The sequence below is a fragment of the Cucurbita maxima genome, unplaced genomic scaffold (genome assembly GCF_002738345.1).
Source record: "Cucurbita maxima cultivar Rimu unplaced genomic scaffold, Cmax_1.0 Cma_Scf00567, whole genome shotgun sequence".
Classification (NCBI taxonomy): Eukaryota; Viridiplantae; Streptophyta; class Magnoliopsida; order Cucurbitales; family Cucurbitaceae; genus Cucurbita; species Cucurbita maxima.
The window spans coordinates 1-17,914 of record NW_019272583.1 but is presented as its reverse complement, the minus strand read 5'-3'; the positions used below and the strand labels follow the sequence as shown (position 1 = coordinate 17,914).

Genomic DNA, 17,914 nt, shown 5'->3' with positions numbered 1-17,914 from the left:
CCGATTAACGCTACTTCCCTCTCTCTCTCTGTTCGTCTTCCATGGATACTCTAACAAGCTCTGTTTCAACTCTCAGAGTTCCATCCACTTTAGCTTCATCTCGCGACCTTCTTCACCTCAAGAATCACTCTGCTCATCTTCCTCATCGCTCTCCTTCTCGCAGATCCAACTCAATCTCCAAACCCCCTAATTTTCTCTCTACTCACAAAACCCTAAATCCGTTTCCGTTTTCTTCTTCCTTCTCCTCTTCCTCCCCGCGCCGCTCCTCTTCGCCGTTACTTCACCGTCGTTCCGTTTTCTTCTTCCTTCTCCTCTTCCTCCCCGCGCCGCTCCTCTTCGCCGTTACTTCACCGTCGTCCTGCTGCTGGATACGCCGCGGCACTCGTCGATGCATCGCAAACTACCGGATCGATTCACTCGGTGGCGAAGGACGTTGGGAGATTCTCGAAGGTTCTGAGAACGAAGCGAATCGGGGGGTTTTTGAACGATCCGTTTGTAGGGGAGGAGGAGAAAGGGCGATTGGTGAGGGAAATTGCGGCGAAGGGAGGGTTTGAGAAACAGGTGGTAAAGTTGACGAAGATGTTGATTGAGAAAAAGAGATTGGGGATTCTGAATGAGGTGTTGAGCGAATTCGAGAGGATTTATGATGAGCTTTGTGGAACTGAAGTGGTTTTGGTGTCTTCCAACAGGAAGATGCAGGAAGAGGAGCTGTTTGGGATTGCGAAGAATGTGCAGAGGCTTAGTGGGGCTATGAAAGTGAAGGTTAGAAGCTTCATCAATGGCGGATTAATGGTGTAGAGGAAGGTAATCTGGCTACAGAAGCTTTGAGTATGTGTTCAATTCACTTATCATTTTGATGGTGTAGAGGAAGGTAATCTGGCTACAGAAGCTTTGAGTATGTGTTCAATTCACTTATCATTTTGATTACATTTCTTCTTCTTCAAGCTTCTACACTCAGCCCATTTTCTTCTCTTCTTCTTCTTCTCTTTTGATCGCATTCTTCTTCTTCAAGCTTCTACACTCAGCCCATTTTCTTCTCTTCTTCTTCTTCTCTTTTGATCGCATTCTTCAGCCACTCAATGTTTGCCTTCTCCTAAACAAAAATGGTGGGAAGCAATTTAATGGGGTTGTTTTTAATTTGCAGAAATTTGTGCTGGAACTGGAAATTGTCGTGGTTTTCGAATTTTAGGTAATCTCGACCCCCACCCCAACCCCCACCAAAGGGCCTTCCAAGCAAGATTTCCCTACCTCACAAATGAATATCAGAACAGTTCCCCTCCTCTTTCAACCAACATTATTTTAGCCCTTTTCCTCTGTAACTTCACATATGATACGAGAAGTAGATCGAGAAAAACAAGTTTTTGTGGAACACATTATGTAAATATATTTTCAACTGGCACTCTGTGTTTGTTTTGAATCTCCGGAACTTTCTTTTGCAATCATTAATGTAGCGTTATATGTGGAAATTTATGGTGCATTAGGATGATAGCTAATTAGACTAGCGTGGAATGAATCATTGTTGCGTAAAATTATTCAATGTCCTAGAATAAAGTTCTAGATCATTGCTACAAATACACCCGCTTAATTTTATTTCAAAAAATAAATAAGATCAAAACAAATTTAAAACATTAACTAAATGAGAGAATAATTGGGAGGGAAGATTGATATGATAATCCATAAAACCAAGACAAAAGTAAAAATGGGGTGTGACCGGAAAGATGAAATATTGCGCCGGGTTTGAACTTTCTGCTTAAGAAACAGATGCTCTATCACTAAGCTACAAGCGCTCACAATCTAAGTAGGTGTCGAACCTACAACTTTTTGCTTAGGAAACAAATACTCTATTCACTAAGCTACAAACGCTCGTTGGAAAACTTAGCCATTTAAATACTTATTTTGGTGTTATGAAAATTTAAATATAAATTTATAAATTATTTTGATATTCAATGACAAATCATTTAATTTCTGCAAATAGTTGGGATATAGAAACATGTTTTAGAAAAACAAATAAGTAAATGAAATACAAAAACACGAACGTAAAAATTTTAATATTAGTAACTAAACATATAATTTAACTAAGTCTATAATTTAAGATTTTAAATTTAATAATATAAAATCCAAAAATGATGTTTTAAACCATATTTTATGAAATTCGATTAAGTTTTCTATGTTACATGAACTTCATCTATTTATTTTAATAGGCTGCACAATTGCTCCATTCCCATTTCTTAAGTCAGGATTGGCCTCTGATGTATTTGCTCCGGCGGCGTTGTTTGACGTGTGTGCGAAATTGGGAATGTTGAGGTCTGCACGCCACCTGTTTGATGAAATGCCGCTTCCAGATATACCCACTTGGAATTCGATGATTGCTGGTTATGCAAGGTCCGGCATCATGGGGGGCTACATTAGAATTGTTTGACAGAATGCCTATGACATGGGTGGTTTCGTGGCCTGCAATTGGTATAATGGGTTTGCTAAGATGGTATGTGCTTTAAACTACTGCATATTCTAATTGTTGAAGCTAATATGTTCTGATGTGATAATTTTGATACCATGTTAAACTACTGCATATTCTAATGGTTAGTAGTTATCATCTTTTGTACAAGTTCTTAATGGCTACTAGTATTATCGAATCGGTCACGTACCAAGTTCGAAGAATGAAACTTGATGATGTGACATTTGTGCGGCTTCTCTTGGGCTGCAGTCATAGGAGCATGGTTGCAAAAGGTCGACAACTCTTTGAACCAATGGAGAGTAAGTTTCCAATTGCTTCCAATAGCTCCTTGCTTGAAACATGCTAATGATTTTGATAAATCAAGAATATTTGATTGAGATTCGAATCCCTCCACAAATTAATTCGATCATGTCAAACTTAAATGATTTAACCCTGTAATCTAAACTAAATAAGCCTAAAAGAATATACAAATACTTGGTTTTATTACATTTTTCAGATATATTTTATAAAGATAACCGTCATGACTTTATATATCATTAAATTGAAGACCTTTGGTCTTCCATCGATGAAGCATTTTAAGAGTTCTAACTTTTATACTTTACTATCATAATTAATTACTATGCATATCGTATCACTTAATTATGTAAATAAGTCTTGAAATTTTAAAACTTTAATAGATGTTATGATCATTTGAACTAACATTGTTTTTAATTCTTCAATTTCATATCGTAGGATTAAGATAGTTTTTTTTTTAGAAATGAAAATTAATATTTTATTTTATTATTTTCAATAAAAAAAAATTAAACTAATAATAGAAACAAAATGGGGTGTGATTCAATCCATAGAGGGTAAAATAGTATATTCACACACGGCTTCACTGAATGAACTCATAATTTTCAATCTCCGTTGATGAAAGTCTTGAATAAAAAGCCGGATAATCGGACGGTCTGAAATTATCTACAGTGAAAATACTAGGGCTTTCTTCTGGTATTTAAAATGAACTAAAAATTGTATCACATAAGGGCTCTTCAAAAGATACAGGCTTTCTCTTCCTCTCTCCTAGGGTTTTTCTTGTGTTCGAGTCCAAGAATCTGCCAGGTTTGTTTCTGTAATCATATGATCCATGCTATTCTAAGCATTTTTCATTCGCTACTTGATCGATTTACTTCTTGTTTCTGGTCAAACTCTGAAAGTGAGTTCTTCGTCAACGCATTCCTTTATCCTCTCTTATCCCATTGATCTCTTCTAGTTTTACTGGAAAAGAATAGATATCACTATGTTGGTGAAGTTGTTTACTAGTTTCTTTTTATGGTCTTGTCATTTTGAAAAGAATAGATATCACTATGTTGGTGAAGTTGTTTACTAGTTTCTTTTTATGGTCTTGTCATTTTGTTAATCTAGGGACTTGTTGGCTTTGTTTTCTACAGCGCTTTTGATAATATCAACGATGAAGCCGATATTTGTTGGGAACTTTGGGTATGACACCCGGCAATCTGAGCTGGAGCGGGCATTCGCCAAATATGGGAGGGTCGATAGGATCGACATGAAATCTGGTATACTGCAATTTCTTTGTAATACCATGCAGTGCCGTTTTTAACGAAGATGTTTTAATGTTGGTCATTACTTCTCCAGTTTTTTTTTTTTTTTATTGTTCGAAGGATCCTTTTTGTGGTCAACTTCAAACTTAGTGCTCATGTGGGATATTTCTATTTAGACTACGTACATACATAAGAACTCACTAAATCAAGTTGAATATTTCTATTTCTAAGGTGCTATGAGGGAACTGTGGTGCTTAAATTTTTTGTTTTTGTTTATTGTGATATTTCTATTTCTAAGGTGCTATGAGGGAACTGTGGTGCTTAAATTTTTTGTTTTTGTTTATTGTGAAACTGTAAATTTCCTTACCTAGTTTTGACATGCGAAGGTAATAGATGTATGGAAAAGACCGTGTTCAACTTGATTTAGGATATGCGTATTGGATGTTGCATTTGGATTACGGGGTATATTTTAATGAAATGCTGCAATATTCCCAGTGAACCACCTTCCTTTTGTAGTGTGTCGATCTTGGTATGCTCACAAGAAATGCTGCAATATTCCCAGTGAACCACCTTCCTTTTGTAGTGTGTCGATCTTGGTATGCTCACAAGGACCTGCATATATGTATGCATTCATGGATGACTTTATTGTTTTGGGTTTTACAAAGTATTGTCAAATGTTATTTCCTTGTTTAAACTTTCTAGTTGCTGATCTTTTTCTTGTTACTTATGGGCTTTTAGTTTCGCTTTCATTGTTTGTAATCATCTTAACTACTCTATATTTAAGTTTAAAATTTTATATTTGTCTTTTGGAATTTTCTTGTCTCTTACCCACCTTCCCCGACATCCTTAATCCTACGTGGTCATCGTTCAGTTAATGATTTTAGACATCTTGGGTTTTCTGGTGTATGAAATTATGGTATTTTAGTGCGAGGATGTTCCACTGGTGCTAATACTTGGTATTTCAGTGCGAGGGTGCTCCACTGACGCTAATACTAGGTAAAAAAGTTGTGTCAAGGTTTTATCAAGAAGACAAAAAATTGATGTTTTTTTTTAAATTCTAAAACCCTGTTCAGTGACATGGATGCATAGCTATTATGCTATGGTAATATCCGCTGGTCCATTTTTTCTGATGAAAACTTGATGGAAGGCAAAAATTTACTATTTTTATGGGGAAAGCCTCCATATAAGATGTTTCTTTTGACGCAGGAATTTCTACTAAGGAAAATGAACCAAGCTCCTATCTGGGCTCACCACCATCTGTGCATAAAAATTAATTTGGAAGGAAACTTCCTGCTTGCCTGCTTAGCTTCATCTAAAGATATCATCATCCTGATTTTTCTTCAATCAATCATTCGTCATTCATCTACCTCTTCACTTAAGTTGCAATACACCAGAATCGTCTTAATGGATTGATCTTTATCTCATGCCTCATCAATTAAGTCACAATTCACCAGAATCGTCTTAATGGATGTTCTATATCTCATGCCTTGCCTACCTATCACCTCTGATCATAGGACATCACTGAATTCTGGTCATGCCTTCCATTTGATAATAGTGGCTGAATGAATCTGTCTTGCCATGCCTTCCATTTCTGAACTCGTGCTGTGTGAAAGGCGAAGCATGGTTGAAATTTTGGATTAAAACCTTTAGTATGCAACCATCTTATTTCATCATGCAACGTCTCTACAGCTAAATGTGCATCAGTCCTCCCATATTTTCAGGTGTTGTACTTTTTATAGTTTATCCCAGGGAAAGAAATCATGAGGCTGAGTGACAATACCTGCTAAATAGATAATGCTTCAATATCTTGCCATATTTTATATATCTAATTGTTCTATTTTGCAGGTTTTGCTTTTGTTTACTTTGAAGATGAGAGGGATGCTGATGATGCTATTCGTGGCCTTGATAACATGCCATTTGGTCATGATAGACGCAGATTGTCTGTGGAATGGGCTAGGGTAGGCCTTTCTCCCATCGTTGTTGCCCCCTTTCTTGGGTCTATACATTTTAGAAAGCTGGTTTATTTCATGCTTTGAAAATATCTCTTTCTTTTCATATATTGGGTCTATACATTTTAGAAAGCTGGTTTATTTCATGCTTTGAAAATATCTCTTTCTTTTCATATATGCCAACCAATAGGTGATTTTAACTTTAGCTTTTTGTTTGGTTGGGTTAGGGTGAAAGGGGCCGTCATCGTGATGGATCCAAGTCGATGGCAAATCAGAGGCCAACCAAAACCTTGTTTGTGATCAATTCGTCATCGTGATGGATCCAAGTCGATGGCAAATCAGAGGCCAACCAAAACCTTGTTTGTGATCAATTTCGACCCTATTCATACTAGAGTTCGTGATATTGAAAGACATTTTGAACCTTATGGGAAGGTCCTCAATGTTCGCATAAGAAGGAACTTTTCATTTGTACAATTTGAGACGCAGGAGGTATGGGAAGGTCCTCAATGTTCGCATAAGAAGGAACTTTTCATTTGTACAATTTGAGACGCAGGAGGAGGCAACCAAAGCCCTTGAGTGTACACACATGAGGTTAGCAGAGTTTTGGGTTTCCCACAAGGTTGTTGCTCCTTTCAATCGCCATATTTAATTTCTTTTACTCTCTAAAATACTGTATTGGCTTTATAATTTTGCAGCAAAATATTAGCCATATTTAATTTCTTTTACTCTCTAAAATACTGTATTGGCTTTATAATTTTGCAGCAAAATATTAGACAGGGTTGTGTCAGTTGAGTATGCTTTGAGGGATGATGGTGAGAGGGGTGACCCTTATGATGATAGCCCCCGGAGAACAGCATATGGGCCGCCTGGGGATAGTCCTTACCGGAGGTCACCTAGTCCATTGCGCCGTCGACCAAGTCCTGACTATGGGCCTCGCAGCCCTGCTTATGACAGGTATAATGGCCCTCGTGAGCGACGCAAGAGTCCTGATTATGCTCGGAATCGAAGCCCTGAATATGGTAGATACCGCAGGTAATTTTTTCATCTTTTTGATAGTTGGCTCAGCTTCCATTTGAGTTGTCACATATCTCTTTTAGCTTATAAATTCAAGCTAACTCCCCGTTTTTCATAACTATGTTGACAGTCGTTCACCCATTCGGAGGTCAAGAACCTGAAGAAAAAATCCCCGTTTTTCATAACTATGTTGACAGTCGTTCACCCATTCGGAGGTCAAGAACCTGAAGAAAAAAGCTAATTTGGATTTTCAGTTACATTCTTAGGTGTAGGTAATGGTGTGGAGTGTTTAGATATTAGTGACAAGTTCCTGTACTATAAAACCAACCCCTATATTGACTACTTGAACAATTGTTGGTAGTTTGGGGATGATGATGAAACACGTTTCTCTGTTTTTGAATTAGTAGTTGCTTTGGTGTACAACGTTTTGCTAAGGCTGTCCTGTCTTAACGATTTGTCAGTGGCTACGAGCCGGCGTCCTTTCAGTTAGGGTTAATTCCTGGTTTACTTCTATCTAGTACGTTTTGTCTAAAAGATTTGTGGCATTGCATGAACTTCGTTGAATTCCATCACTGAGGCCCTTTATTTTTCATCATTTCTCTCTGCCTCTAAGTAAGGTCAGTTTTGAATCTCTCTTTCTTTCTTATGAACTTTTAATTTGGAAGGCTTCCCTGCATGGCAACTTGGTGATGATTAAGTTTTAAGAACAAAAGTAGGCCAAAATGCAGGACCCATTTGATAAAATTGTTCAAATTGCCATGAGAGGCCGTCTTCTAAGGCTTATTAGAGTCCAGGACCCAATTGATAAAATTATTTGTTACTATCTGTCTGTCTTTCTCCCATTGATGTAGATCTCACAATAACGCGATCGTAGGTTTCAGCATTCTCATTAGCACTCTTCTTTCTTTAATTGATGTAGATCTCACAATAACGTTCATTCTCCGATCTGTATTGTCTAATAATTTAATTTATTGTCTAATAGGTTCTAATTCGTTCAATATTTTTTAAAATTAACATCCTTCTTATGCTTAAAGTTTAGTGTCAAATTAATTTTTAAAGCTTTTAAATATGTTTGTGACGTATTAATTCTTTCTTACATTTTAATTTTAGTCACTAGAAAGTTTATAAATAAAACCTGTGAATTGAAGTTATTAAATTTAGGAGGTTAAATACCATTATAATTCATATATTATGAGTTTCATTTAAAATATCCAATTTTAGTGTTTACAATTTTAATAAAAATAAAAATTGTTTCCTAAAATATAATGAAAATTCAAAATACATATTTATTAGAATTAAATTGATCCAAACTCGGGGAATAAGTATCCTATTAGGGTCCACTAATACAAATTGATGCAAATAATAATTAAAATCAGCCCCCTAACTTTGACTAAATATTAATAATCTCTAATAAAATAACATTATATCTCATTGGATGCTTTCATTTTCCACAACAAGTCAATCATTTCATTCAAACTTGGAAAATCCATACTCTTCAAACTTTTATTAAATTAAATATTTAAATAATCGTCTTTTTTTGTTGAGCAAAATTAGGTGTATGATATTCTTAATCTGATCCAATTTAACCTACGTACACTCTTTCTTAATGTTGGTAGGTTTCGGTAACTTTGATTTATTTATTTATTTATTTAAGTGGGATTATTTTTTAATTTTAATTACCTATATTTTTTTAGGCATGATACATGATAAATTTTATAATAGAAAAAATGTTTAATTATTTAATTATTTTATTATTTTATAGCAAGCTAAAATTAAAGTTATTTATACATAAAAAGATATTTAAATGCAAAACTATTTTTTTTCGAATTTTAAAATGAAATACCCTTTGACAAAATTTGAATTGGAAATACTAAAACTATTCTATAATTATATTTAATCAATCTAGATTTCAAATTAAAATAAACCCATTATCTACAAAATCCCTTAATATAGGGATGGTTAGGTATTTCAAAATACAAAACAAATTATAATTAACATTCTTTCCAATTTACTCATTTAATACATATTCTTATGTTTACTAATACCAAATTTCAAAAAAAATAAAATTTCATCTCAAAGAATAAATTCGTTCGTGAAGTTTTTTCTTAATAAGTTCCAAACAAGGTCGTAGTCCAACTTCATTGTCTTTGACATATCATCGTCACTTTTATGACAATCTCGATCATAGTTTCAGTGTTTGAGTTTTTTACCACTATCTTCATCACTACAATCTTGTTGATTAGTATAACAAACTCGATTGTTAAGAAACCATGTAAGAATGTGATAACTAACAATCTTGATCATAATCTCACTGTTCAAATCTCTCACCATTTCCCTTCGTCTCTATGGTATCACTGATCACCAAGATCGTCGACCATCATACACATCTCGTCTAATGATTTAATTTCAACCCACGAGAGAAGAAAAATGATGGTTTAAAAAAGGAACAAAAATCTCGTCTAATGATTTAATTTCAACCCACGAGAGAAGAAAAATGATGGTTTAAAAAAGGAACAAAAAGTTGATATCCTAAGCAATTGGGGCATAGAGTGGGTAATAACAACCACAAACACAAGCCCACAAGCTTCACAAAATCACAAGTTTTTGGCAATACAGACAAGCCAGGCGGCCCCGCCAGTGTGTCCCAGCCGTGCGGAGAAATCACAAGTTTTTGGCAATACAGACAAGCCAGGCGGCCCCGCCAGTGTGTCCCAGCCGTGCGGAGTGAGGCTAAGATTAAACCCAGAGGACACCATCCCTAGATATCATTCAGAATATTAAACTCAGATATCCAACATTCAAACTATTTAACGGGTAATTTTGAACTTACTTAGATACTTTTAATGTTAAATTGCAAATTTAGTCCCTAAAGTTTGTCGTTGTAGTTTGATAGAACGGAAGAACTATTTACCATGAGTTTGTAACTTTCTGCTGTCACTTTCGTTCACTTGTAGATCCTTGTATTCTCAAAACCCCCAATTTATTCTTAGAATTGAGGTATTACCATATACAATTATGCAATTAGAAATCAAAATAGTCCCTTTTTTTTTTAAAAAAAAAAAACAAAATAAATAATAATAAACCCAATTTAGGGAAGTTGTTACATTTGAAAATAATAGTCAATACTATAAAACAAATTCTATAACTTATAATAAATTTTGATAATTTCTATTTTTTTTTTTAGAGGTGGAAGTATGAGCCAAAAAAAAAAATATATATATATATAATCAAAATATAATTCTACGTATTAAATATATATCTGAATTTTTAAAAATATTTTCATTATTAGGTTTGACCTAAATACGGTGAGACAGAAAGTGATTCATTTGAATGTCGAGAAAATCTCGTAGTTATATTTTAACCTAATTTTTAATAAAAGGGTGGAAAATAGAAAAAGAAAATATATATGGAAAATATTTGGTATTGTTGTTTGTATTAATGAGGAAAATAAATAGAGCCAATTTACAATTCCCACAAGATCTGTGACCAAATTAATTAATTTTTTTTATTTTTTATTTTTAAATAGAGATTTTTTTCATCGTAACAATAATCTTCCTAACCTATCTACAGAACTTAGCATGAAGCCCTGCAGATCCAGTGCATGCGACTCCATGGCTGTATATTAACTCCTCCATTACGATTCCGCCACGTGTTTAAAATCATCTCTCTTTGTACCATGGAGATGAATCCAACGACTGAGAAATTTTGTTGCTTTTCATCCTCAGAAGCCCGTACAATTTTCTGAACTCTTTTCCGGTCTGATTGTTTTCGGTTTTGAATACGCCGCTCGATTCGACGGATTCCGCGGCGGACTGCCTCGACCCGCTGTCGCTTAGCAGTTGTCCGATGTGGCCGACTCTCCGCCGCTCGCCGTTGGTTTGTAATGCTGAGATGACCGATTTAATTGCTCGGCTCGGCGAGTTTCGGTTTGTGATCATCAGTTCGCCGATCTCGGCCGGGCTCAAAGTCGCGCCGTTATGGAAAATTTCTTCGACTTGAGGAAACAATTTGTGATCCTTGAGGCCTAGATAGTTGATTGCGAGATTCTTGAAAGCGGAGAAATCGCAGAGTGGAAAATGGATGTGAACGTCGATTCGGCCCGGTCGGAGAATAGTCGGTTCGACCTGTTCCTTGCTGTTGACGGTGAAAATCATCACTCTCTCTTCCGCGCAACACGATGTCAATATTCCGTCCATGAAGTTCATGAGCGCCGTTACGCTCGACGCCGAAGATTTCTCCATCAGAAACCGATCGAGATCCTCGACAACGATTATTGACTTGCTTGTTGTCTGTAGCAGAAGAAACTTGAAATCAGAGTCATCGGAGACTTTGAAGAGGTCGATATTGTAAACATCGTAGGAGAGGAAATTGGCCATGGCGGCAACGAAGCTGGATTTTCCAGTCCCGGAAGGGCCGTATAGAAGGTAACTTCGTTTCCAAACTCTGCCTAATCTGTGGTAATATTGTTTGGATTTGAGAAACGATTCGAGATCGGATTTGACCTTGTCTTTGAGATCTGTTTCCATAGCAATTGAATCGAAAGTAGATGGATGTTTGAATTGAATCGATGTCCATCTTGTATCTGACTGATTATTAGGTTTCGAATTCATAAACAGCTTCAAATCCCCTTTCTTCTGCTCAATCTCATCGGCAGTTAGGGTATGAATGTGCTGAAGATAAGGGCGGAGAATTCGGCGCTTATCCGCCTTTCTAATCCTCAACACAAAATTTCTGCTACCAATTTCTTGATTCGTCCAAAACACTTTGGCCCCCAAAAAATTGTCCTCCACCGTCTGATTGGAATCCAGGCGGAGAAGTATGTCATTAGGCTTCTTTCCGGTGATGAGATTGGTGAAGTCGGAATCCTCGAGAGCATTCAAAGAACTAAGATAAGCAGAGACTTTCCTGTAAAGATGATTGTGTTGAGAAGTTTCATTGAATTCTGGTATTCTGAAAGACTGATAAACATGGAAACAATCTTGTAGAATTCTGCACCATTTCTTGAGGAGGAAAATCAACCCCGTTCTGAACAACAGAACCCTCAACAACCAACAGAAACAAATTCCAACGAAGATTACAAAACACAACCTGAAAAACAACTTCATGGCAGCTGAACCCCAACCCACACAAGAAAACAACAAGAATCCCAAGAAGATTTAAAGGCAGAGGAGGAGAAAAACGTTAATGGGTGCCCATCCTTTCCCTAGAAAGAAACAAATCAGAAGAACAATTAATAGAAAACGCCAAGAAAGTTTGAAAGGCCAGGTTTAATGGAGGCCAAAGCCAAAACCCAGCTCCATCTCCAGCTCCTCTTAGAGAGAGTTATAGAGATTAAAGGGTCAACAAGTAGAAGAACAGATAGTGAATAAATATGAAATGAAGAGCGAGCAGGCATGAAAGTGTGTGGATTCTCAAAAGTGTGTTTGTTTTGTTCTTCTTGCTCTGTATATGTGTGTCTGTGTTTGTGTTGTGCATGTAGTTGGCTTGGCAGCTACTTTCCAGCCAATTCTCATTCATCAAATTGCCCTTTTGTTTGCTGCTTTGGCTATTTCGCCTTCTCCAATTTTCAAATCCATAATTCCATTCCGCCACACACCAAATTCATGCTTTGGCTATTTCGCCTTCTCCAATTTTCAAATCCATAATTCCATTCCGCCACACACCAAATTCATCTCTATCACTCATCTTTTATTCCCCTATTTATGCTTTCAATATCCCATAATCTATTCCCCTTTGGATTCTATTTTACGCCTAAATTCATCCAATTCGGTTTAGAGTTCCCAAGTTCTCATGTTCCCCTTTGGATTCTATTTTACGCCTAAATTCATCCAATTCGGTTTAGAGTTCCCAAGTTCTCATGTTCATCTTGTCGTAGTTTGACCCTTTGATGTAAATTATTCGTTTAGTTTATGAACTTTTGTGTCAATTTTTGTGTTCAATAGTTTGACCCTTTGATGTAAATTATTCGTTTAGTTTATGAACTTTTGTGTCAATTTTTGTGTTCAATAGACCTCTGATATTTTATAAATAAGGAATATGATATGCTTATGAGATACAACTTTGAGCGGTGTGTGATTATTATGTATGAATTGTATGTAAATGGGTAGGTTCATATGATGTTTTGATATTTGGAGTTTAGATTTCAAAGAAATTCTGTTCCATCACGAATCTTTGTTTTTAAGTTCAAGAAATTAAAGGGTTGGTAGATTTCAAAGAAATTCTGTTCCATCACGAATCTTTGTTTTTAAGTTCAAGAAATTAAAGGGTTGGTGTTTTGGTGTACAATTCAACCCTTCTGCCCATCAAGAAATATAAAATTGTATTATTATATTATTATAGCACTGAAAATTTTAGAGTAATAAATAATTTGATGACGTAAACAATAATCCTTTAAAATATACTAAACTCTACTTAATCTCAATTTAAAAAATAATTTGATGACGTAAACAATAATCCTTTAAAATATACTAAACTCTACTTAATCTCAATTTAAAAAATAATTAAAAAAAAATGTTAAATTTCCAATGGAGCCATGGGGGCATTATTTTAAATAAATTAACGATCATTTTAAAAATAAATTTTAATTTTAATTTGATCGAATCATAATTTCTCTTAAAGCTCATATCTTTTCTCACATTTTACAACAAAAAAATGTTACATATTAGTATGATAATTTCTTGTAAACCCAAAAATAATTTACGAGACTCGACCGGGCGATAAAACTAATTTAAAGCCAATAAATAAATAAACAAATAATGTGCAAATTATTGAAATTTTATGGATGGTATTGGGGTTGTTTGGGAGCATGGGTTAATGATGAGCCTTTTTATTTGGTAGGAACAATTTTAGGGTGTGACGGGTTGTTTGGGAGCATGGGTTAATGATGAGCCTTTTTATTTGGTAGGAACAATTTTAGGGTGTGACATTATATCATTACTAGGGACCATAACTAATACTCTATAAACAAATGAATTTGAATATTTAATTATGGTGGCTACCAATCACTCCTTACCAACATAATAATAATCAATTTTATTTTATTTTTTTAAATCTTTGGATCTAATTATTTTCATACAATATCTAATACTATTTTTAAGAAACTTAAGTATATTACAAGTAATGCGGAAGAAAAATCATTCACATCACAAAAATAACATTAAAAAAATCTAGATCGAACCCAACTTATTTCAAAATATTTTGTTCTCACTCCTATGTATAAAAACATATTTAATTTTGGAATTTTTATAATTGAGCTATTAAAAAGAAGACAGTATTATGTTGATATATATATATATATATAGTAATTTTCAATTATTTTAAGCCTTTTTTAGTTTTCCCGTCTTTAGGATCGCTCTTATTCGAATGTGATATTGGTTAAATTTATTTAATTAATAACAATTTCGTTATTGTTGTGGTGGAGGAATAATTTTAGAAATCTCCATTTTATTAATGATTATGATGATGCAAATACATATGTATCTTAAGATGAAAGAAAATCTCAATTTAACAAAAAATTGACATGAATAACCGTTTAGATTCTTTTTTTTTTTTTTTTTTTCTCTCTTTAAATCATTTTCAAAATCTACCAAAATATTCCTTTCTTCCTTTGAAATTAGGGAAGAAAAATATGGATAAATAGTGAATTATTTATTTATGATTTATAATTCCAATCATAAACAAAAATAATAAGTTTATTAGTTTGAAAACATAAATTTGAACTCGATATTCTCCAATTCATAAGTTTAAGAGTAAATATAAGCTTGATCCTTAAAATTATGAAAAGCCTACATGGCATAATAATGCCCAAATTCAATAAAAAAAAAAAGTCATAATTGAACGAAGATTTCGAATAATATCAGTCCATCAGATGAACATGTCACTGCACTTTAAGTATCACTCATTCTCTTGTAATATGCAATTTTTTAATGTATAAACTTAGCCCTTCTCAAATCATTAAGAATTTGAGATACCACGGTGTATAAACCCCTAAGATTAGAACTCAAGGGAACTATTTATATACGTTTCTAATCTGTAAAATGAATTTTTGAGATCTCACATCAGTTGGAAAGAGAATTAAATCATTCTTTATAATGGTGTGGAAATCTCTTCTCTTCTTAGTAGACACGTTTTAAAATCTTAAGGGAACCCCTTAAAGGGAAAATCCAAAAGGACAGTATCTGCTAACGGTGGGCTTGAGTTGTTATAAATGGTATGAGAGCATCGGGTCATGTGCCAACGAGGACACTAGGCTCCCAAATTGGGTGGACTGTGAGATGGTATGAGAGCATCGGGTCATGTGCCAACGAGGACACTAGGCTCCCAAATTGGGTGGACTGTGAGATCTCACATCGGTTGGAGATAAGCATGAAACATTCTGGTATGCAATATCTGTTATTGGTGGACTTGAGCTATCACATAGTTTTTTCAATTTTTTGAAACTTATGTTTCCAGTTTCTTATTCACTCAAGTTTCCAAAATGTCAAGTTTATTAAATCGGCTACAATTATCATTTTCTTTTGTACGTTCTTATGAGTAGGAGATCATACCCCACTTATGATGATCATATTGAAGTACTAATCGTCTTAACCAACAAATTTATAAAATAAAATTAAATATTTCGTGATTTAATCTTATACAAATTTATTGTATAGAATATACACTCACATATTTCTGCACTAATAATTTTGATAAAATCATTTGGAATAATTACAAAGTAAATCGTATCAATAGTTACTAACAATAAGACACCAAAATTTATTCATATATTATGTTATTCTTCAATCTTGACCTCCATATCAATTACATATTATTTAAAATTACATTAATAATTTCAAAATTTTACATAAAAAAAACAATCAAAATTAACATAAAATTCAACATTTATATCACTAAAATTAATTAAAAAAAAAAATTGGGCAAGGACAAATGTGGAATATCGGAATATCCCAAGTTTGTGTTTTCTTGTTGGAATCGTGTCACCATTTTCATACGTGGGAACAACAAACATTGCATCTTTTATTTATTTATGATTTCATTTTCTTTGTCCTTTTTCAATACTCAACTTGAATTAAAAAAAAAAAAAAAAAGCCAAGAATTTAGCCAATGTGGACATGAACTAAGGGCAATTTAGACATTTTGTTTCATTGTCACGGATGTACTTAGTAGGACAAAGAGAAGTTATAAGAGAAATGGCACATGCCTCAAACTTGATAAGTCACGCTATTGTCTGTGCTCAGTTGTTTCTCCTTGGTTCAGCTCTCACATAAGCCTAACTAAGGGTCGGTTGTTCACCAAACTCATTTAACTCTCGGAGGTCCATATAGACAATAAACTCATTTATTTATAAATTTAATTCATACAAATATCTCTATGACGTATAAGATTGTAAGTCATCCCGTTGCTACTATTTTAATTTAAAAAATACTTAATTATGAAGTAAAATTGAAAAATGTCATAAGAAAAAACAATATTAGGTGAGGAGATCATTAAAAAAAGTAATAATTAAGTTGCCATTTATGAATATTTCCATAAATAATAAAGTTTTATTTTATTTTATTTTATTTATTTTATACTTTTTTCTCCATTCAAGCTCATCAAGGAAGTCAAATTCTAGTTTTCAATAAATTTAACCATACTTATTTCCTTACCTAATTGGAATATATTCCTCTATATCCCGTCCTCCTTAATTCATAATTATACGTTAAATTACAATTTAGTCCCTATAAATGAAACGTCTTGAATTGAATTGAGAACACGGGTTAAAGTCTCCAAGAGATCGATGAGAGAAATTGAGATTTTTTTTTGTCCTTTCGCAAAGTTGTACCTCGACTAATTAAGATGAAAATCATGATAAGTGAAGCATTTCAGGGAAACAAAATACAAAGTCATGAATGCTTATTCAAAGTAGACAGTATCGTGTCATTATGGAGATTCATTGTTCTTAACCAGTGGTATCAAAATCATAGCCATATCATATATTTAAGGAAAGGCAAGTTGGTATTTTGTTGAGTAAAGGATTGTCAATAACGTGAACAATTTAATTAAATCATATAAATATTTAGGAAAAGATTTTTTTATGTGACGTTCTAATTTAATTACATGTAGAAAGTTGTATCTTCGTATGACCATCTCTAATATTTTAATGATATTTTAAAATGATAATTTAATTAAATAATTAATGCTGAAACTAATATGTAATTTTTTTATTTTTATTTTTTATAAAATTGAAAGTATATAATTTGAAAAAGAAAATTAAAACTTGAATTGAGTAATTAAGACGAGATTAGTCACTAATCTTAATTAGTGCAAAAAAAGAAAATTAAAACTTGAATTGAGTAATTAAGACGAGATTAGTCACTAATCTTAATTAGTGCAACTTTAAAATCAAAACGTGTTGTTCTCGCGTAGGCTTGTTTGGAAGGTTCGATATGGGGCCCAATGGGACCCACATGCCGCAAGTGGGACCTAGTTGCCGAAAGATACCAGGTCGCTAAGATGGAATCTAAGCCGTTGATTTCGTTTGTGTCAGTAACTGAATCAACGTCCAGGAAAATGAGGTGAATTATATAATTTTAAAGCTAATGTCTTTTTTAATGTGTACAGCCCTTGCAGTTTAAACCAAAGTTTGTATTTCGACTTGAGATATTTATATGATTTGAATACGTATTTATTTAAAGTATGTTTGTGAGTATATTTTTTAATAATTTATAAAATTATTTTAAAAAAAGTATTGAAATTAATTACGTGATTTGTTTTGGATAGTTCTCTTGTCTTGGTAGTGAATGACCGACATCATGGATTGAGGCACTACCTCAATAAAACATGGTAGGGCACTATGACGTTTGTTGATAGATATACATTATAAGTGAAAGATTAACTGGTGGACTCTTCCATATGACTATAAAATTACATTAAGCCTAAGAAAACGATTCCATGTGTCGGTCAGCTACTATATAAAC

The 17,914-nt window shown here is 33.9% G+C and overlaps 3 protein-coding genes across 3 annotated transcripts; 2 read left to right on the top strand and 1 right to left on the bottom strand.

Annotated features, from left to right (window-relative positions):
• The first annotated feature begins 11 nt into the window (after positions 1-11).
• Positions 12-1,466, top strand: LOC111474715 (ATP synthase delta chain, chloroplastic-like). Its single transcript, XM_023119626.1, has 3 exons — positions 12-229; positions 312-828; positions 1,145-1,466. Exons 1-2 carry the CDS (start codon positions 42-44, stop codon positions 796-798), a joined length of 675 nt encoding a protein of 224 aa, XP_022975394.1. The 5' UTR covers positions 12-41; the 3' UTR covers positions 799-828; positions 1,145-1,466.
• Positions 1,467-3,471: 2,005 nt separating this feature from the next.
• Positions 3,472-7,118, top strand: LOC111474713 (serine/arginine-rich splicing factor RS31-like). The gene is made up of 8 exons (XM_023119624.1): positions 3,472-3,553; positions 3,883-4,008; positions 5,839-5,951; positions 6,170-6,219; positions 6,287-6,374; positions 6,442-6,533; positions 6,705-6,974; positions 7,087-7,118. The coding sequence occupies exons 2-8, from the start codon at positions 3,903-3,905 to the stop codon at positions 7,115-7,117; spliced, it is 750 nt and encodes a 249-aa protein (XP_022975392.1). The 5' UTR covers positions 3,472-3,553; positions 3,883-3,902; the 3' UTR covers position 7,118.
• Positions 7,119-10,377: 3,259 nt separating this feature from the next.
• On the bottom strand, positions 10,378-12,555 carry LOC111474714 (AAA-ATPase At2g46620-like). The gene has a single exon (XM_023119625.1). The coding sequence runs from the start codon at positions 12,059-12,061 to the stop codon at positions 10,616-10,618; it is 1,446 nt and encodes a 481-aa protein (XP_022975393.1). The 5' UTR covers positions 12,062-12,555; the 3' UTR covers positions 10,378-10,615.
• Between the last annotated feature and the right edge of the window lie 5,359 nt (positions 12,556-17,914).

Excerpts from the sequence above, each read along its gene's own strand:
- LOC111474713 (XM_023119624.1), top strand. The coding sequence starts at position 3,903 with ATGAAGCCGATATTTGTTGGGAACTTTGGGTATGACACCCGGCAATCT. Across the intron at positions 5,952-6,169 it reads TGTCTGTGGAATGGGCTAGG|GGTGAAAGGGGCCGTCATCG; the intron begins GTAGGCCTTTCT and ends TGGTTGGGTTAG. Across the intron at positions 6,534-6,704 it reads CTTGAGTGTACACACATGAG|CAAAATATTAGACAGGGTTG; the intron begins GTTAGCAGAGTT and ends ATAATTTTGCAG.
- LOC111474714 (XM_023119625.1), bottom strand. The coding sequence starts at position 12,061 with ATGAAGTTGTTTTTCAGGTTGTGTTTTGTAATCTTCGTTGGAATTTGT.
- LOC111474715 (XM_023119626.1), top strand. The coding sequence starts at position 42 with ATGGATACTCTAACAAGCTCTGTTTCAACTCTCAGAGTTCCATCCACT. Across the intron at positions 230-311 it reads ACCCTAAATCCGTTTCCGTT|CTCTTCCTCCCCGCGCCGCT; the intron begins TTCTTCTTCCTT and ends TTCTTCCTTCTC.